Source organism: Anas acuta, chromosome 22 (genome assembly GCF_963932015.1).
Source record: "Anas acuta chromosome 22, bAnaAcu1.1, whole genome shotgun sequence".
NCBI lineage: Eukaryota > Metazoa > Chordata > Aves > Anseriformes > Anatidae > Anas > Anas acuta.
Window position 1 is genome coordinate 3,026,401 of NC_089000.1, and position 21,637 is coordinate 3,048,037.

Below are 21,637 nucleotides of genomic sequence, written 5' to 3' on the forward strand. Positions count from 1 at the left end.
ACACCAATTTCTGTAACTATCTGATACCAAGCTCGTTCACTGATAAATGTAAACTCTTTATTAGAGTTCACAATACTCCTTGTGTCTGTAATACACAACTTAAAACATACCCAAATCGCAGCACTGTTCTTCCAGAAACTGAACTAAAGTTCTGTAATCCTTTAAGCTGCAAAAAGCAACACTTAAACTAAGAAGTTACTGATTTTAAAATCTACAGTCTTTAGACCCACAACCTTACATTTGTCACAAAAGATGTAAGTCAAACTGTGCTGCATTATTTTACGCAGGAAAACAAGAACTAAATTGCTTTTCTACCATTTAAAACATACCTGGGCTGTCAGGGTTTGGTACAACAGGTAATTTTGATTGTTGCCCTTGTTGCTTACTCAATGCGCTCAGCATAGGCTCACTCTTCAGCCTAGAAACATTTGCTCCTGATGACTTTTTCATAAACAACCCTTCTGTCACTACTTTTGATTCATCCGCACTTGCTGTTTTCTTCATGCTGTGTTTTGGGGTTCCCAAAGGAGATGAAAATTGAAATGAATCCTGCTAATGAAAGCAATTTTATAATTAACAATAGATTTTCACCTGACATACTAAGGACCCAATATACCAAGGTTCAAGCTACAGGAAGTCCTTGTCAAAAAACTAAGTACTTTATTTGAATCCCAGTATTTTTTTTTTACCACTGTAGAAAGATAGTCAAGCTTTCTTCCTACCACCTTAACAGATTATAATGTTCTCTATAACAAAAAGCTTACCTCAGAAACATTTTCAAAGAAAGCTGTGAAACAATGATAAATTCATTCAAAACCAGCTGTTTTTGCACAATCAAAAAAACCTCCACGTGAACAAAATTAACGTAAAATAGCAGACTAAGGCTATCAAGATATCAAGCGTATCTATAAAATAAAGATTGTTAAATATTTAAAAGCTGTTTTTCAGAACATCTTCCAATGATCTCAAAATATGCAGTGATTTCTACACAATCATGTCAGCAATTTGTGTATTAGAATAAGTGAACAAACACTTCTATACATAATGTTATGATTTTATGCACTATAAAGTTCCATCATAATACCAAAATGTGTCCCAGAATTTTTCTGTAGTAGCTGAGTTTAGAGATGGCAAAGTTTCCTACACTTATTCTTAAAATCTCCACATGCGAAAACAGAAAAGCTCATTTATATTGATGCGTAACATTTTACACTTCCCCACCACCACATATCAGGGGATTTCTTACAGGTTTCCACCTTCACAATACTGTCTAGCACCAAAAACCTGCAAAGGGTACAGCTCACAACCAGTGAACAAACGAGTTGCATCAGCATTAGGAATTATTCCTCCCATAAACGTGTCCAGTGGGATAGGTCTACACACTGCCCTTAAACCCCACTGCAAATTTCAGGGTTCTTTTAGTCTGCCCTGATTCAGATTTTATGAATCTTATGTTTCAGTTTTGTTCAAGTTCATGTGCCCCAGCAGATACAATCGCCTGTCATTAGCAATCCACTTGGTTCCTTACTCTGGGATTACTGACTTTACCCATGACTGCGGTATTTTTACGATCATTTCCCATCTTTTTGTAGCCAACTTACTGATGTCATGATACAATCCTTACCCATAAACTTTCCTTTCCCTTTTTAATTTTTAATCTTACTTGCCTTACATGGTTTAAAATTATTATTATTTGGAAAACTTAACTGCAGCCATGATTGAAGATTTTAAGATTATCAATTGCAGTCATGATTGAAGATTTTAAGATTAACAATTTGGAAACATTAGCATTTAACATTGCCCTGTAAAGATGAGACTGAAAGTACATGCAAAGAAAAACCATCACATCACCTGTAAATCTATGAATTTATGTAAATCCAAATCAGTAGCTCCTCAGACATGCATAAGAAGCACACAGCAATAAATTTAACTATAAATCTTACGGAATTTAGCAAGTTCTTTATATATTAATGTAGATGGGAACTTTTAAAGTGCTAAATTCCACAAGAAAATTACTTTTTTTCAATGATTGAGGAGCACCTCAACACTACTATAAGATGTGAAATACCTCAAATAAAACTGGATCCTTGTATGCATTGCCTTGTAAAATCAGATCCTCAAAAATAAACATAGGGCAGAGAAAAAAAATGAAAACTAAACAAGAAAACTGACCAAATGAAACAACAACAACAAATAAAAACAAAACACATTCACCCTATTCCATTTCAAAACATCAAATACCTGAAGTACTATGGAACACAGTCTCTTTAAATTGAAAGAAAACTACTATGCACACATCCTTTCTTTACTCTTACATCATTAATTTGGGAATATACCATTTACAAATCTTTAAATACATCAGAAGAAAACTCAATACTACAATCCAATACTGCCTTACAATAATGCTGTATGCATCACTACATCCTGTAGTGATGACTGCAGTCCACCTAAATTCTGTCCCTCCAGAACAAACACCCATTCTGTTGCATAGATTAGATATAGAAACCCTTCCAAGAAGGATTTTCCATACCCCAGATTTTGTGGCTGCATCTCTCAATAACAACACTGACTGTTCTCGGTCCTGTACTTAAAGCCTTAGGTTCAAAACTTCACTAGAAGCCTTTCATTGGTTTTACCTCGTGAAACCAACCAATACATACTTGGTTTCATTAAGTAAAAGCACAAAAAGAAAAAAAAAAAAAAGAAATTAAGAACAATTCTGTTTGCCAACATTTTCCAGCAAGTTTCAGCTGAGAAAGGTCTCCATTCTCTGCTACTCACATTGTTGAAATTTTAGCAAAAAGCTAGTAAGGAGGGTTAGCTGAAAGCTCTTTATTCAACAACCAGTTGGACTGAACTTTCTAATAGGTCCAGTTCCATTAATTTCCGGAAAACAGTCTCCCCTCTGACCTGAAGGTCTCAGAAAGCAAGCACAGGTGTAGGCAAGCACAGAATGGAACAGCTGCATACAATTATCAGCAGGATAGATTTAGAAGAATACCTAGTACACTGGTTTCACTACTGGTAGTACAAAATTTGCACACAAAGTATAGTGTAAGTTTAATTACCAGTTTGATAAAGAAATAAAATGCACATGTACTAGAAAAAACACAAGAAGCAACAGTGAGAAGTAATGTTCTTACCTTGTTCTTTAATGAGAAAGTACCTGGCATACCCGCAAACAGAAATCTATTCTTGACTTTCAGTTTTCCAAGATTAGCTACAATAAGACTATTAGACTTTGAGCTTTCAGGTATAAGCAGAACAGGAGCACCAGCCTCAATATCAAGAAGAACTCGGGAAGCTCGCTGTGCTTTATCTCTTACCTAGGAAAAGCAAACATTTGCTTGAAAACTTAATTCACAATATCAGAAAAACTTGCAAGCATGTTGCCTATTACCCTCCCACCCATATTTTTATGTAGCATTTATCTGATAACACTTACAGAATAAATTATCTTTAATGAATTCTATATTTCATGGGATAGATATTCTTGTTAGGGCTTCTGACGTTTTTACACTCTTAAAAATACATTTAGGAATAATAATCATAAAAAAAAATAGTTTACAGGCAGTAGGCGATTAGCACTGAATTCAGGATCACTATTCCTCAATTCACAAAATTAAGACAAAATTTTGTGACAACATTTTATGTAAAAATTTAAAAAAGGAACTCTTAAACTCATTTTCAACAGAGAACAAAGGCTAGTTCAAAAAGCACTGATGTAAACAGCAAAAACCTTTGCAACCGGTGCAGAAATCAAGAGTAAAATGATGTACTGTCCCCATCGAACAGAGGCATGACAGATACTACTACTTAAATGTACTTAAAACTACTTTTACTTTTACTACTTAAAACTACTTAAGAAAATATTTACAAAAAGGAAAAAAAAATCTTTTAGAACAGATGTTTCCAAATCATCTTCAAACTTCCTAAGTGATGCACTTTAATATACACAAATATTGTCTTTCCTCCAATTATGAGAAGTGGCTTTTTAAATAAGGCTATCCTATTAACTATATTAATTACTGCCACAAAGTTTTGTACAAAATCATGACTGTCATGATTATGACCAAAAAAGCTCACTTAGAATCGTAGAACGGCTCAGGTTGGAAGGGACCTTAAAGATCATCTAGTGTCAAACTCCCTGCCAGAGGCAAGGAAACCACCCACTAGATCAGGTTGCCCAGGACCTCATTTAACCTGGTCTTGAACACTTTCAGGGGCATCAGCAATCTCTCTGGGCAACCTGTTGCAGTGCCTCAACACCCTCTCAGTGAAGAACTTCCTCCTAAACTCCTAACTCATGACAAATGAGTTAGGACAAATTCTAAGCTACATTTCAACTTTCAGAAGTACGACAGGAATGAACAGGGCGTGGGGAACAAAAATAAATAAACATACTGTTTGTCCTTCAACTGCTGCTCTTTGCCGCCCCAGAACATCCTGAAGCTGAGTAAAATGTTGGATGAAAGATACCACCTCTGCCTGGAAGCGCTGGGTATGCACATACTGAACAGATGCCATTCGTAGAGTGACACGAATATCACACTCCCTCTGCAGCAACGGGTCTGGCCGCCCGTATCTGTGAGAGAGGTCAAAAATAAAATTTAGCTGTCTACCTTAACAGACATTTTACAAATAGAGCTATTCATTATTTATGTTCAAAATAATAACACATAGGATTGAACTGATGTTCATAGTATATAATTAAAACAATTTCAACTACAAATGTGAAATTATTTGTATTTTATATTAATTACTTTTAAATTACTTATGTTTAAGCACTGCTGAATTTTAAATAGGCAAACAGAAATTTAAAATGTACCTCCAACCTCAACATCTAATAGATATATCTTCGGTTATTTTATACATAAGATCAGTGACTTAAAATAAGTACTCTATTGCATGATTGTATGCAGATCTTCCATGATAATAAAAACAGATTCAACTCTAAATCAGTGTGCTATTATATTTGAGATGAATCGTATAATGTTCCACTGATAATTTTGAATCTGAATAATTCTGGTGGGTGGAGAAGGGAGTGTATAACCATGAAACATCACAGGATAAGAACTATTGCTTTACAAAAAGCCTAACTTCAGGAGTGCACTATGAAAAAGAAAACCCTTAACTTCAAAACGAATTAAGAAGCAATGGAATACCTATCATCAACTGAAAACTTCTTCCAACTTCTAGAAAAAACAACTATTCTATCTAGGAAAAACTATCACCTAAATACATTCAAGAACAGCTTTAGAAGAACATTTTTTTTCTCTCTGATAAGCCATTTACATTCAGCAGAGAAAAGTTAAAAATATTTCACGTGTTTATGACTGGAAATGTTCTCAGTCTTGTTTACACTGCAAGTTCCCAAAGCAGCATCATGCAAACCTCAAAGTTGTGGAATTTTTTCTGTTGTTGTTTGCTTGCTTGCTTTGGGGTGTGTGTGTGTATGTATATATATATATATATATATATATATAGTTAATACTCAGAAACAAGAGGTTTAAATGCATACTTATAGATTTGAAAAATGAGTGCTTCTTCACCACTTGTAGTGAAACGCTCTCTGTAAAATTCTCCATGTGTTGTAAGATCACTTAAGGACAGACTTCCAATACTTCCTTGCAGGGCTAAATCTCCATCTGCAAAACAAAAGTCAGACAGTCTCCTCAAACATGAAATTTATTAAAACCCCAAACTTAAACAGAATTCTTTTTTCCTATAATACAGTAATATATACTTTTATTCTGCTCTGTGAAAATGAAATATAAAATTTCCTAGCCAATTTCAACTAAAACGATTAAAGGTTTGGCAACTGGAGGGAATGCAGAATTTAAAATTGATACTGAAATATCCTGATGGGGAAGAAGCAGCATTGGGAAGAAAACAGCATCTTCCCTATGAAATAAACACACACAGACACACACAAAAACCCAAAGCAATGAGCAGAAAAAATAAAAGCACTTAAAATTGCAACTCCAATGCATACCTTTTATTTTAAACAGCATATCATGTCAGACCACCAATCTACTCACCAATTACCTCCAAGTGAGCTGCAAGTTTTGACACACTGGCTTTAGCAAGCTCGCTAGTTGTCTTATTCAGTACTAAAGATAAAGAATGGACCTGGTAAAACAAAAAGGAATAGGTTGGTATTCAACAATATAACCTCGTAAGTGGAGCATCTTGTTAGTTTTTTTCAAGACAATTACATTATAACTTAAAACTGGCAAACAAGGACAATTTGATTGGGAGACAGTAGATAAAAGCAGTCTTTTTACATACTTGCTTACATATTAAAGTCTCCCAAACATCTTAGAATGATCGTTCTAGCACTGTTACCTTCGTCCTCTTTCAAGATTTGCCGTTTGTAACTCAGACTGCAGGACCTCTGGAGAAAGACTCTATATATACACACACATACACATGTATACATGTATACATATGCAGAGTTAATTTAAAAAAGTAAGTCTAAGCACATACAGGTATATACACATACACGTTTATAAGAGTACGCATATGTACCTATGCATATTTTTAAGTAAACCCCTAAGCACCTAGAACAAGAGTTCCAATTCAGATCATCAGGTCTTCAATATTGAACCAACCACACCATTTCAGAGATCACAGACATTTAGGCCACGCCCTTTGTTATCCCAGGGAAATAAGAATCACCTTCCATGAGATTTACACTTTTCCAAGACTCTTATGCCTAGAGTTGACTTGGGATAGGTGAGAGTCTTAAACTCCACTCATGAGGACTCCATAAGGACAATAAACATGCAGCATTCTGCTTCAGCCTCCCTTGATGAGACATACACATCTAAGAAGGGTGACAGACCAACGGAGCCAATCAATCTGCAAAACTTTTGCTGTTTTGTAACTCCTGTCCCTGCCCCCCTTTTGAAAACAAACAAACCCTGCATAAATACACATTCTAAATGTGCTGTTTGATGTGCATTCTTCACTATAAAACGCTAATGTGATTTAAATGTCATCTTAAAACTTCTGGTATATGGAAATTTATCATAGACAATCCAATTACTATTTGCATCTCAAATATACCTTCAGATCCAGTTTAGTGTTTATAGGCTCTTGGGCTTGAGAAACTGATGAGGTATTTACTTCTGATTTAGTTGTCTGCTGAGTATCTTCAGGCTGTAGCTTCATAGCATGATTATCAGCAGTGGATCCAATCCCAAAGAAATCCAGTATCACCACCCAGGTTTGCAAAGTTATTAAGACATCAAGACAATTAAAATCAACGTCTATGCTACGGTTAATTTTGTTATAGCGAGAAGAAAATTCAGGATGTTTCCTATCCACCAGAAATATATTGATATGAACCAATGAATCATCAAAGTGACTTTTTCCACAAGGCAACTTGGATCTATCTGCTGTTGGAGAAGGAGGTGGAGTCAGAGGATACTCGGAATCAGCATCTTCTTTCTGCTTCTTACGTGAGGCACAAACGGGTCTTTGGTATAGCTGAAAGACATTAGTCGCTTCCTCCATATGAGACGGTAGGGAACGTGGCATATCTGGATATTCTACGTTGGATACTGAGGGACAAGACTGTGAAAGATACTCCTTGTGTGCTAAACTGGATGGTTTGGGTGCTCCGCGAGACACCATGAGATTCTTATACATGGAGTCTGTTTTTTTTTCCAGAAGATCTTCCATTAGTAGAGAACGCAAGGCAATCTGAACAGACAAAGTCTGAGGATGATCTTTAGCAAACTCAACATCAAAATCCTGAAATTTAAGGCTGACAAGACCTTGTGCACCAAGTGTAAGATCACCACTTAACTGAACCTGGAGCTCTGAGATGTGGAAGTTTGCTTGAATCTGAGTAAAAGATTTTGTTTCCCTGATAGCCAATGACTTGTTTGGAACAGAAGAAAAACTAGAATGGCTGAATAAGCCATTATCCTTCCATTCACTTGGAAATTCTGTGCCTGTACTATGAACTGATGCTGAAGGAGAAGTCTGACAAGTTGAAGATACACTAGCAGTCGGAAATTTGTTCAAGTCTTCATTGTAAATTAAATTATCCAGAGTTTGCAGGACTTGTTCATATACATGTTTTGCTAACACGACCTATAATGTAGAAAAAACATACAAAACAACCCACAATTACCACATGAGCTCTCTATTTCACGACATATATTTTAAAACTCTCAAGCAGAAAAGCTGTGTTATTTCAAACTAGGCAAATGTTAAGTTTGTTCACAAGTGAAAAATAATCCAGAACAAGGTACAATGCAAAGCCGAAATAAAACAATTCTCCTGTTTTAATTCTGTAAGATTACACACTCTAGAAATGTACAGGATAGGCTCCTAGAAAAGGATGTGTTCCTAAGTAAAAAGCATCCATGGAGTTGATTAAAAATAAATCACCATACAAACTAGCCTTAAATTACCATGCTGATATTATACATTGACATATGTAAGAAACACTCTGCTTAGCCAGCATTGTTTATCTCATTAGTTTTTAAGTTTGTTTCCTCTGTTTAAAAATCTCTGCCCTTGCAGAGGTATTTTTCAGGATAAAAACATTTTAATTCTGAATTTCTACAACAACCACAAACACATCTGATGCTGGGATGTGGACAGTGACACACTTCATTTACTTTCTGTGATACATGTTCAGGGTAACTAAAAGCTAGACTTATTTAGAAATATGTCCCAAATGCCCCAAAACAGGATTAAATTTTGGTCATTGTTATTGTGACTTCACAAAACCATGAAATGGCTGAAATTGGAAGGGGCCTCTGGAGGTCATCTGGTCCAACCCTACTGCTGAAGCCGGGCTGTCCCTACACAGCAGGTTGTCCACAACCATGTCCAAGCAGCTTCTGAAAATCTCCAAGGAAGGAGACTCCACAACTTCTCTGCGCAACCTGTGCCAGTGCTCCATCACCTGCACAACACAGATACACTTCCTGATGTTTAGATTGAACCTCTTGTGTTCCAGTTTGTGTCCACTGCCTCTTGTCCTGGCACTATGCACCACTGAAAAGAACCTGGCTCAGTCCCCTTGGCACTCTCCCTTCAGGTATTTAGAGACATTGAAAAGATCCCTCTGAGCCTCCTCTTCTCCAAGCGCAACAGTCCCACCAACTCTCTCATCCTCTTCTCATAAGAGAGGTGCGATAGCCCTTTGATCATTTTGGTGGCCCATAAGACTTCTGTGGCTTCTAACCACATACGCAAGGATCCAATTCCTAAACTACCAATATGTTAAATCTGAAAATATTTGCTTGAAAAATACGTAGCTACTATGGAGGAAAATATATTTGTATTTTTAATAGAACTACTAGGTCACTATACCTGAAGAGGGTTCACAAATTTTCCTTCAATCTTCATAATGCTTGATATTCCAAAGTCTTCATTGCTCAGGGGGAATGTTACATCCAAATCCCTCCCTAGAGGTATCTTCTCCAATTTAAACTGGATGGTGGTGTTCTTCAGAATGTGGAAAGCTGTTAAGAGAAAGTGAAATGAAATCAATGTTATAATATGTGAACTGATTATCCTTTGTTATCCCTGCTGTACAGCCCATATAGGAGCTATTAACTAGAATTTCTTAGCAATGCTAAAATAAGTAGATCTGGCTATGTTTTGTAAAATTTCTAAATGAAAGGCATTACTCAGTTCTTGAGTAAGAGAATAAAAATGGATACAAATAAAAGAATTTGTCCACTGTAATTAAAATTGAGCAAGACGTTTCTGGGGGAAGGGTGAGAGAATACATAATCAGACCTACGGTCAACACCCATTTTTAGTGCTATCTTTTCCATCAAAATAATTAAGAGTCCTCCAATTAACATACCATGGCCTTTATTTAATGATTCAAAGAAGTCATGACGAGTAAAATGGGATTCTTCCTGGCTATTAACACTGGCAGGACCTGAAGAATGTAGCCCATGAGGTATCTCACTTGTAGACTCCTTCTTGCTCATATGCTGACTGCTATTTAAAGAATACATTTTAATATCTTTAATTTCAACTTGCAGTCTATCACTTGTAGACTCATCTTCTCCTGGTACAAAATTCTGAATACATATTTGTCCTAGATGGCCTACAAGCAGTTCATGGCTACCAGGCTTTCGAGGTATCGAGACAATTGGTGATTCAATGTTTACATTTAATATAAGCTTAATAGTTTCACTTTTGAGAGGTGGTGATCCAAATGCATAGCCATCATTATCTTCTAAGCTGGCAACATCTCTTGATCTTGGTGCTGTATCAAACAAAGAAACCATTTCACTGTATTCAGCAGTTTTAGTTGCCAAGACCGTAGTAACTTTGGAAGCTGCACTTTTCAGCATGCTGCGGAAATTCTCCTCCAATTCATCCATTGACAAAGTTAGTTCCTTCAGAAATTTAGCCGAGTGGTTGTAGTGTAAGGAGGCCATTTTGAGGTTGAGAGAGCATTCCTCCTTTGATTTTTCTGTCAAAGTGAAACTTAAAGCATCTGGAAGGCTACTTCCATCATCAAGTCTAAAGGACAATGATTCAGGGTAATCTACATCACCAATGAGATTCTCATACCTTCCTGTATTCCCTATGCTGACAACATACTGGTTCTTAACGCTGTCTTGTGTTAAATCCATAAGGTGAAGACATCCAAGAGAGCCATTCACATCAAATTTATTACACATGGAAACATTGACTTTGGTGCCACCAATACTGGCTGTTGCAATTTTTCTGCCATATTTTTCTCCATTTGTCATGCCAACTGTCCTGAGGAGGAGTATATTCAGCCAGTGAATATCAACTGCTACCTCTGTATTCTGCACGTAGGTAGACTGAAAGGTTTCCTGCTCCCTCCAATCTTTTTCCAAATCCACCATTAAAGGCTGAGGACTAGAGTCTTCTTTCTCCTTTGGGAAAGATTTCTGGAGAAAACCAATGAGTTCAACAATTGTCTCTGGATTAAGGATGATATCCAGGTTGTTCACCTGTACAGAGATTACCTGCAGACTGCTATCCAAATTCATCGATGGGCATTCTGCACTCACAAACTGATACTCAAATTTTATCAGGGACTCTTGATCTTTCCCATTGTTACCAGATGAAGTGTTTGATGCTGCAGTGCATCTCTCTGTCAGACTGGCTGCATCAACGGGATGTGCATCACGTGGTCCATAAACTGGTGACTGAGCCCTGCTGTCTCTAAGACTCCCTGTTGGCACATCAAAACTCAGATTCTTATGAGAAGCCATCAGGAGATCAAAATCTGTTCCATATGTTTGCATAGTATCAACAAGTAACAGGCCATGAACAGTCAGGGACACTTCTGCATCGTAAGGCCTTTTCACAAAATGGGCATTGGTGCCAAAAACCTTGAGTACAGAGATATATCGTCCATTACTTTCAACACCCAACTGCATACAGTTTACTTTGAATTCAGCCAAAAGCAGCTGAGATTCAACAAGAACTTCCCTGGTATGTTGCTCTAGCATTACAACACTCTGTGTTAGATTCATTACAGAATCATGCAAACTGCCAAGCTGGTCTACCTCTGAAAATATCTTGTCTTTTCCTAAATGTAGGCCATCTGAAGACTTAGCTTCGGATGCACTCAGCTGTGTACACCAGTTCTTCAGAGCTGATATTTTGTCTTCATTGATATGAATTTTCAAGTCTGGTAGACTGCCAGACAAGACAGCTCCTGGGTATTTTGGGTCAGATGTGTATATCAATCTGCGTTCCAATTGCAGATGAACATTGAATTTTTCTACCACATGTGTTGGACCCACGTCACTATCTTGAACATGCTTCCAGTTGTCTTTCACTCGGCCCACCATGATCTGAAGGTCCATAAATGAAAGCGTGTATCTCTCATACATTTTTTTACTCATTAAGTGTGCTTGTAGTTGCTCTTCACTTATTTCTACACCAGTAAATTCAGACATTTTGATACCGCTGTTGGTGCTGGATTCTGGCGGTGGAGTATTGGGAGGAGTTGCAAGAGGTGTTTTATATTCTTCATCACTTAGTTCATTGAATTCTGATGAAAAAGTATCTGCATTCCTTTTAGATTCTTCTGTGGATTAATAATTAAAAAAATTAAGTAACCAAAAGTAATCTTCCCCCCTCCTTAGGTATTTCCCATCATTACTTAATGATGGGAAACCCCACTCCCCAAATTTCCTTTCACTTTTTTTTTTTTAACTAAGCTTAACAGGCTAGTGCCTCAGTTTCACGGGGAAATCCAAATCTACCTTGTGTAAACCATCTGTGTTCTTTTTCTAGTTTGACCTAAGATAGAAGATACAAAAATAAAACTCTGCACCTTGACTTTCAACTGCACTACAAAACTGTTCACCGTGCAGCCATATTTTTTAAAAAATTAAATGAACACCACATAGGTATCTCTTTCAAAATTTGTAACATATTCTCACAGACCACAAAGTTCAGCTAGATTTTAAATAGGTCTAATTTCATTTACAAGTTCCACTGTAATTTCTTTTTAACTTTCATTTGTTGTTTTCCTAGTGTAACAGGAAAGAAGTAATAATTTGTTTATGAAGCAATGAGTTTAACTTTGGATATAAATAAAGTCAAATCAATTTTCCTTTCAGTTTTTTTTAGGCTAGCTATAGACACATCTGCTAAAAACAGAGACCCATATGACTCCAGAGTTGGAGGGCTTATTCTAAGCATACTTTCCCTGAGAGAACTGTCCCAAAAAAAGGCATTCTACAGCTACATTTTGTATCACTCTAAGCCAAAATCTCATCTATTTAAAGTGCCTGACATACTAGTTTCCTACCTCTGCACAGCCTTCAAGAGGTGTAAGATACCACTATGGATCATTTAATTTAAAAGGTAATTTTAATATAAAAGGTAATTTTACAGTCCTCACCCTCCACCTCAAAGAATACCCTTGTTTTCTTTGCTCAAATAATTCTAGACCATACCTTGAGAATTGGTAAGTAATATTCTTCCCAGATCTATAACAACTAACACTGGATCCACAAATTTGAAATCATCAGGGAAGATCACCTGAGGGGCAGAAATATCAAGGCACACCGTCCAGCTTTTGCTGTTTTCCTGAAAGTTAAGAAGAAAGAAATAAGGGTCCACAAGAAATAGCTTCCCTTAGTATAATCAAAGCAAAAACAAAACAAAAGCAAAACAAATCACTCTAGTTCGGCACTTTTTCCAGCTGAAGAGCTAACTTTCGCAAAACTTCAGACATGTTTGGTAGCTTGTTCAAAATAGCTGTTCAGACTTGCATTACATTCAACGAAGAGACACTTTCAGAAGGTGAAGAGTCCCGTGCCAAGATAGTTGAACTCAACACCCCATCTCTCAGCTGGGGAGAGTGAACCTACCTCCATAGCTTAGAGAAGACATCTCTCATTTTCCATGGATTGTCAAGGCTATCCATAAACACAATATGCACTAGACTGTGTTTTATCAAACATCAAACTATTAGTTGAGAACAATTATTTTTCATTTCACTGAAAACAACCCTCAACAAAATTCTCTTGCATCAGCCTATGGATAAATGACACCGATACATATAGTTACGTTACCTGAAAACTGCTGCTTTAATTTTAAGGATGAGAAAAAAATAAAGGCACAAAAAATCTTGATTTTAGAAAATAATCCTTAAGTAAGTGACACACAAAATTAAGTTTGACCTAACAGACCTCCAACACACACTGAAGCCAAGAAGCTGCCATGAAATTATCTCAGTAACAGGGTCAAGAACAGAAATATACTGCTCTGCCATTAATCACAACATGCCTACACCACAAAAATGGACTGCTTCACATCAAAATGGAAAAAAAATGTTACAAATAAAAGATTTCCAAGAGAGCTTAAACAACTTTCCTAAGCTTTTACAGAAACTTCCACATCATATGTGGAAGTAATATGTTTTTATTTGACCAACAACTAAGCATATAAAAGTAAATGAGCTTTCAAACACACAAGCCTTTTTCTAGGCTTATCTATAGAAACGTTTCATTGCTACCTTTAAGGCCAAGATGCCTATCAATGCCTATCAATACACTACCATGTGTAAAACTTCACACTTTCTCAAAAAGAAAACCATACAAACTAAAAAAACCTCTATAGAACTTTAAGTGCTAAAACATTCATTAAGAAACTCTATGTAACCACTTAGGGTCAAAAACTTACAATGAAGTCTCCTACTAGTAATCGATCGATAGTTTGTCTGATTTCAGCTTTTGTCTGCATTTTCAGCTTGTTGTACTGTCTTCTGGCAGCTTCAGCCACTTTTGCCTCTAACTCAGACTGGTACCCAAAACCTGTACAAGAGATATAAAACAGGATTAGGTATAGTTTTATTCATTTGTTATTGAATCAGAAAAAAAATAGAGAGAGTCAACTACTTTGAGTTGACAGAAAAGGTAAGTACTTAAACTCTTTTTTTCCTTCAAATATCTTAACTGGTGCATTAAGAATGTCTTAATGTTCCTTATTCTCACCCCTTATCTTCCCAGAAACCAAATGTTAACAACTGAAACCGCAAAAGCAGTTACTTTACGATGTTACTGGACTCCTAAACCTTGCTGTCCATAGAAGCTTATGTAGGCTGTTTGTTCCACATCTAAAACACACGATACCTCAAACAGCTTTAACAAAGGTCATACTTAATTTAATCAACAGGAGAGATACAACAAGAATTTTGCCTGTACCATTACCACAGGAAATACTCTGGTTTCCAACAGTCCTCTGGAATAACCAGTTCTCTAGATCCTTGTCCAGAGAGCTTACAGAAAGATTCCTCCTAATTTGGGCATTTTAATTTAGGCAGCATGAATACTCATCATGTAGTATAGTAGCAACTTGCAGTTTTAATGTAAAAGTTACAGGCATCTGCCCAAGCAAAATCTCTTATTCAACTGAACAAGAAAACCACTCAGTGAAGTCTCAGAGCATTCCTCCATTTGAATTTAAAATGGAGATTACTTTTCTACTACATTTCTAAAGATTTAAAAAAATCACTTTTAATTCAAAAAAAAAAAAATCAACATTAAGAAAAGACAGAAAACCAGAAGAAACCCCACATCAAAAAAACATCGAAAAACATTAAAGGTTAACCTGAGGTATGAACCCTTCCCTTGTAGAAGAAGTCAGCTACTTTCTTAATGGCTTGTGGGTTGTAAATAATATTTAGAGGTCTGGTACTGACTTCCAGGCGCCTCTCAAAATTGCTGTGGATTGGATTTCTTTCATAAAGCATCTCAAACACTGGAGCATCAGGATCTGCAACTAAATAAAAAGCAAGTTACAAAAAACACTTGGAAAAAAAAGCATACACACAAAAAACAAACAAACAAAAAAAAGCAAAAAATAACCCCAAAGTACATAACTACCCCAAACTACAAAAAACAAACAAACAAAAAAAACCCTATGAAGTACATAATCACTAATTACTACTAGTAGTGCCTGCCTGAAAATTCTTCATAAACTGAAAAGCGAGCAGTAAGATCAACTTCTATAATCAACAAAATTCAACATGCTTGCATACACAGACATTTTCAGGACAGTGGTCCTACAGTTGAACTCCTAGCCTATTTTTTCTTTTCTTTTATGCCAAGACAAAGAGCAAGTGCAACTCACATTATCTTGAATATATATTTACTCACTTTCTCAAAAGTCAAACAATATGCATGCACTTGTATATCTTAACAAAGCTTCTATTATGTTTTTTTAAACTATTTGCAACAAGTATTTGCACAAATACAATGATCAAACTTTAGACACTGAGTTTTGAAACTTCTAGTTTGTAGGAATAACCTCATATGTTTGCTTTGATCAAACATAAAATGAAGTCTTTACCAATGTTCTGATTAGTCATTTCTGAAGATAAATTCTGTAGTCCAAAGGAAGATACGCAGCCAACCTCTTTTTGCTTATAAGAATTTAAAAGAAAAACAATTGTTAGACAAATATAAACCAAGTCACTTGATAAACACACAGAAGTCTTTATCAGTCTTCTGGTCACTTTAAGTGAATCATATGTATTGCTTGAGACTATTTTATGTGTATTTCTCTTTGATGAAATCAAATGAGAAGGAAGTATGACTATATGAGAAAGCAAACGTGATCTACCTATGCAGTAGACAAAGGCTGAAGTGCCAATTTCAGTCAGTTCTCTACAAATTACAAAGTAAAAAAACAAATAAGTGCAATAAACCTTTGTTTGCTTAGAAGAGATACTTAAAATCTCTTTAGCACTTCATTATGAAAAATAACGTCTGTATTTCTGCTGATAGTGTAACAGTAAGCAGGTAAAATAAACTCTTACTTGGACCAAAGAGCTTTATGAAAAACACCAATTACTGATTAAGCAGCAATTCTGATTGTTCCAGAATGAAATCTTTTTCAACAAATTATCTTCTTGCCAACACATATAACTGTAACGTTGGAGTTGCAAGCATACAAAGCAAACAATTAAGAGTTCTATGAATGATCCTTGGAAAGGGAGAGTGAAAGTTCAAGAAGTGGAGATTTTTCTTCAAAGCTCATTTCTTTCAGGGATAAGACACAAATCAAGGGAAACATCTGTGTTGAATTTTGGAATATAACTGTTTTCATACACACTTACGCATCCTACACAGTAACTCATAGAGAGTTTTTTTCACCTACAGGATTAGGGAAAACAAGAACAGGAAATATGGTCCCTTCTGTTGCCAAATCCCTCAGAAAAAGACCACCAAGCTGAACTTTTAGAAGGGAAGAATTTCGTCGAGGAAGGGATTCTGCTAAGATCTTTACACCTGAAATATAAACACATAAAATGTTTTTATTTCGTTTTATGAATACACACAGCATAGCTTTTATTTATAACGTATGGATGTTTCAGTATGTTTGTTTCAGTATAGTAATTTAAAGGATTAAAAGCAAGACTCAGAGGAAGGTCTGGAGGTAGACAAAGCTCATCTTTGCTGAGAAAGAACAAACAGAAATTGACTTTATACCTGAAAACTCCAGCTGCATGAAAGCACACTCCTCAACATGCACCACTTTCTTCTTCTTGTGCAACAGAGTAAAAGAGCCGCCTTGCAACTGTAGATTTAATTTAGCAAAAACATGATCTCTTTTTGTAAATGTATTCATGCTAGAGGCATCTGCAGCAGGATCAAAAAAATCATCTGCTCCTAGTTTAAAAAAAAAAGCAACAAAAAACGAAAACATCAGTTATGTTATATAAATCAAGTTCCTGGAATACGACTGAAGAACAGAAGGCTTTGTCTGAATTAAAAAACAAATACAAAAAACAAAGCAGATACTCAGTCTTCCTTAACAAAACTGAATATTCAGTAGAACTCTCTATTTCAATTATGGTACGATAAATCCCCAATTAAGACAACCCCAACAACATGGTACTGTTACTGCTGTACACATTCACAGCACACTGCATTACCTCCACCCATCTGAACGGAAAGTAGTCCCAAAGCTTTTTGCCATAAGCACCTAAAATATTTAGAAGCAAACATATCCCATATACCCCTTCAGAAATAAGCAAACACACCAGGCACTGAATTTTTTAACAGGTAATTAAGCTTTAGACAGGCTCTGCTGCCTAGGTGCATCAGCTGACGCACATAATCTTTGAACAGTAAAGAACTGAGAAGTTTTTTCTGTTCATCTTTATCAGATATTTAACTACGAAAGTGTTAGCAGCAATAAGATGAAACAGAAAACCACACGCTGTCATACCTAGTATGTCTTCCGGATTCCACTGTTCCTGTTGTTCTGGCAACAGTCCTTCAAAAGTTTCACCTTCACATGTTTGCTGCGCATATCCATACCAGCCTCCCCAGCCAGGAAACCAAGACTGAAGGTACTGCAGCATTCCACTGCTACTGCCATGTGCAGATTCTGCTGTTGGAGAAACTCCAGGAGAATCAGGCAACGGCTCTTTAACACTCTGTATTTGAACATTGAAGACACATATATCACTGCTTGTAAGTGGGAGAATATCACGAGCACACAAAAACATCAGAGTAACAATATGATTCCATCTACTATTTACTTGGCGCTCTTAAATTCAGTATGCCAACAGTGATATTTACAATGGATACTCTGCAGATGCTCTCCTATATGGGCTAAGAAACAACAAACATACCACCATTTAATTGCTGCATGTTCCTATATGAAGTCACATGAAATTATCCAAGTCTTACTTTAGAAACACCGCACTGGGTCTGGCTGGGATGGAGTTGACTTTCCCCACAGCAGCCCATACAGTGCTGTGCTTTGCACTACATTTTTTTTTTGCTAGAATGGGGTTGATACTGCATTTGCTGCTGATACACATTTGCTAGAATGGTGTTGATAGTGCACAGATGTTTTGACTACTGCTGAGCAGTGCTGGCACAGCATCAAGGCTGGCTCTCCAACCCCCATCTCTGTGAAGGCCACTAGGCTGCAGGTGTGCAAGTGGCTGGGACAGGACATAGCCAGGACAGCCGACCTAGACTGACTGAAGGGTTATTCCATATTATGGGACACCACGCTCAGCAATAAAAGCTGGGAGGAGGGAGAAGATGAACAGGAGGACACTTGTAATGGAGGCATTTGTCTTCCAGAGCAACTGCTACACTCTCTAAGATGAAACGTACTTGCCCTGGTAATTCTGGAAAGAATACTACTGAGGAAGACCACTGTACAGTGAGGCATAAGCTCACCATTCAAGTGACACAGAAGTAAAACTTGAGGAACCAAGCACTGTTTGCCATTTTAGTATTGATACCACGCTTCAAAAATCAAAACAAATACATGCTAACACTCTAGCAGAACAGAAAACACCCCCTCAGAATAATTCACTTAAAGATTGCAAATATTACTCTGTACAAAGAATGTCTCTCACCTCAGCTAGGTCATGAAATTTATCATGAACTACTTCACATAGTATCTTCAACTCTTCATAAGTTTGCTCATCCTCAATACGACACATTTCTGCCTGAAAAGACAAAAAAAGATTAAGTAAATACTCTAAAAGGAAATAGTATCTTGCTCACAAACACGACAAATCTCTCTGCACTACATTTGAGATTCATGGAAAAACTAACATGGCACTAATGTCAGGATCCAAGAGCTTAAGCATATGAAAATAAAACCATATGGGCAGCCATAATACTGACATGCTCTGCTGCTTCAAATACCTTTATTTGGATTGTAAAATACACTATTTTAATTAACACTTTTAATGGTAAGAAGTCTTTGCTCAACTATATCCTTCTGTCATGCATCAGGAGCAAGGTTTGTAGCACAAGATATAAACCATGGAAAGTAACCTGATTTAACAGCAAGATGAGCATAGGCAAGAGCAAAAAAACTACTATAAAAATTTCCAGTACTTTGAGCTACCCCTACAGTTCACATCTAAATAATGCAAGCAAGGATTACATACAACCTAAGCTTTCAATAGGACTGCACATGTAATTAAGAAACATGAGGTACATGGTGCCCTAAACTGATTCAAGTCCCAGTGCACCTAGAGATATAAAGCAGTTAATTATAATTTCACAGGGATTCTTCCTCCTAAAGTAGAACATGGGTTGATTAGTAGGATCATTTTCCCTCTGAATTTCTTCATCCTAACATCAATTGGAAAAAAGTTTAAAAAATTAAATCAAAGGAAAGCACCCCTGAACAATTAGCCACCATTTTTCCTCCATTACCTACCTCACCACATGCATAATGTGAAAACACTTCTGATATTTAAATACATTTTGAGTCTATACAGAATGAGAGTTAAGAAAGCTTGACTGACGTGAGCATTCTATGAGAGCTAATGCTATTTTTGGTGAAAACCAGTTACAGCTCAAAAAATTTTTTGCATAGCAAAACAAAAATACAAGAATTCAGTCATTCACACACCTCCCACAACCCCACGATTCAAGCATTAAGAACTTAGTTGCAGTCAAAATACAGCCTGTTCAATGAAAATGACCTGCAGTAAAATTAAAGATGTTTCTGAAGTCAAATTTTAAATTTGTTAAGACAAAATAGAACAAACAGAAGATAATTAATCGACATTGTAAAATCTTAGATCTAAATACCTCCTCTGCAGTTGACAGTGGTTCCCCCTTCAACTTGCTATAATACATATCAGTGTAAGATACTGCATCTCGGGCTCGATGCAATGCAAACTCCCAGGTAGAACGTTGCCTCTGCTCTTTGATCTCCGAAAGATTAGCATTCAAAGCAAAGATCCACCACTCTCGGCAGCTGAAATATTTTAAAATTACTAGATTACCAGTATTTCCAAAAAACAAATGTATGTCAAACTAGTGAAAGTTCCAGAGAGAAAACAGAGAGCAACTGATCAGAAAAGGCATCATTATTAGAGACAGCACGTACTGGCTAATTCTACAAATTGTGTAGTATTAAGCAGTGCTTTGCAACATCCCCACTACTTTAATGGGATTTAGTATATCTGTTATACATCAAGCGCAGTCATTAAAGCCACAATGTTGAGTTATATTGACCTGCAGTCTGAAATTATACCATCTTTCTTCTTATTAAAAGTAATATGAAACATTTTATAGGAGCCCTTTCCACGAACATTCTTTCCAGAATACCACAGTGTCTACATTGGAGAAGAACCTCCAATTTAATTTCAGTTCCTGGAAACTGTGAGAGAAGGACCAAAAGACTTAAGTAAGAATAATTTTAAGCTTGGATTATGTCTCAATATTTAAAACTGATTTATGAGGTAGGAAAATAAGACACGAAAACTTAGCATGACTACTATCTCCTATTTGTCTTCATTCAATTCTCCCTAGAACATTTTTAATATCACACTAATTCAACAAGGCATCCATAGATAATACTTACTGCTCTGTTACTGTAACCTTTGGTCTCCACTTCCTGAATTTAAGCTGTCGTTCCTTTCTAGCCAGTTCCTTCAAAAATCCCATGATCTGCTGATACTGCATCTTTTAGTTGAAGAGTAGACAAATCAATTAGGCAATATTAGAGTGCTTTCCAAATCAAAGGCAGAGAGGGTGAAACAACCACAAGCTTAGCTTAGGTTATCTGCATCAATGATCTGCACGTGGCTTCAGAATTAAGACTGATGTTTATCATAATTTGGTTCCCTAGCATTGCCTATCTTCTTCCAGTAGCTAAGGGTTAATGTGTGAGATACAACTTACAGGCTTCCTTGTTTACAAACACACAGCACTAAACCTTCCAGGTCAAGACTAGCAAGCAACTTTTAGCTGCTTTGTACATTCTACAGACTAAAAAAAAATTAAACAAAACAATGACAAAAACACATGCATCCTTATTATTACAGTAAACAAAAATGTTTTTTTTTGCAGTAATAGGCTGCAGTAAAATAATTAAATAATTTGGAATGCTTGATTTTAAACCAAACAACTTCTTTGTATATTCCTTTCAGTTGCCTCTAAACCTAAAGCTTTAAGAAAGTTTTAATTTTATTCTATGGGTATTTAAGCCGTTACAAATGCTACAAATTTTGCAACCAGTGAGGTGAAGAACTTGCAACAACCCTGCAGGTATTTCACTGTTTGAAGCAACAACTCTTTTCTTAGAGATGCATAACTCAAGACTGCATTTTACCAGCCGAATCTTCAGGAGCACTGATGTATGAACAACATAC

The 21,637-nt window shown here is 36.4% G+C and overlaps 1 protein-coding gene across 4 annotated transcripts in view; it reads right to left on the reverse strand.

Annotated features, from left to right (window-relative positions):
- Nucleotides 1–21,637, reverse strand: part of VPS13D (vacuolar protein sorting 13 homolog D) — a 104,414-nt gene that overhangs the window by 74,386 nt on the left and 8,391 nt on the right. For 2 of the 4 annotated variants that reach the window (XM_068658868.1, XM_068658866.1), the window contains exons 9-26: nucleotides 20,848–20,948; nucleotides 20,070–20,238; nucleotides 18,875–18,967; nucleotides 17,722–17,932; nucleotides 16,980–17,159; nucleotides 16,648–16,778; nucleotides 15,838–15,910; nucleotides 15,097–15,267; nucleotides 14,170–14,300; nucleotides 12,939–13,071; nucleotides 9,842–12,061; nucleotides 9,340–9,491; nucleotides 7,072–8,106; nucleotides 6,042–6,132; nucleotides 5,522–5,648; nucleotides 4,405–4,585; nucleotides 3,144–3,326; nucleotides 330–549 (exon numbers count right to left, since the gene is read on the reverse strand). In XM_068658868.1, coding sequence (XP_068514969.1) covers nucleotides 330–549; nucleotides 3,144–3,326; nucleotides 4,405–4,585; nucleotides 5,522–5,648; nucleotides 6,042–6,132; nucleotides 7,072–8,106; nucleotides 9,340–9,491; nucleotides 9,842–12,061; nucleotides 12,939–13,071; nucleotides 14,170–14,300; nucleotides 15,097–15,267; nucleotides 15,838–15,910; nucleotides 16,648–16,778; nucleotides 16,980–17,159; nucleotides 17,722–17,932; nucleotides 18,875–18,967; nucleotides 20,070–20,238; nucleotides 20,848–20,948 — 5,602 coding nt within the window. Of the gene's footprint in view, nucleotides 1–329; nucleotides 553–3,143; nucleotides 3,327–4,404; nucleotides 4,586–5,521; nucleotides 5,649–6,041; nucleotides 6,133–7,071; nucleotides 8,107–9,339; nucleotides 9,492–9,841; nucleotides 12,062–12,938; nucleotides 13,072–14,169; nucleotides 14,301–15,096; nucleotides 15,268–15,837; nucleotides 15,911–16,647; nucleotides 16,779–16,979; nucleotides 17,160–17,721; nucleotides 17,933–18,874; nucleotides 18,968–20,069; nucleotides 20,239–20,847; nucleotides 20,949–21,637 lie in introns of all 4 variants that reach the window. The other 2 variants (XM_068658867.1, XM_068658865.1) reach the window with 1 other exon arrangement.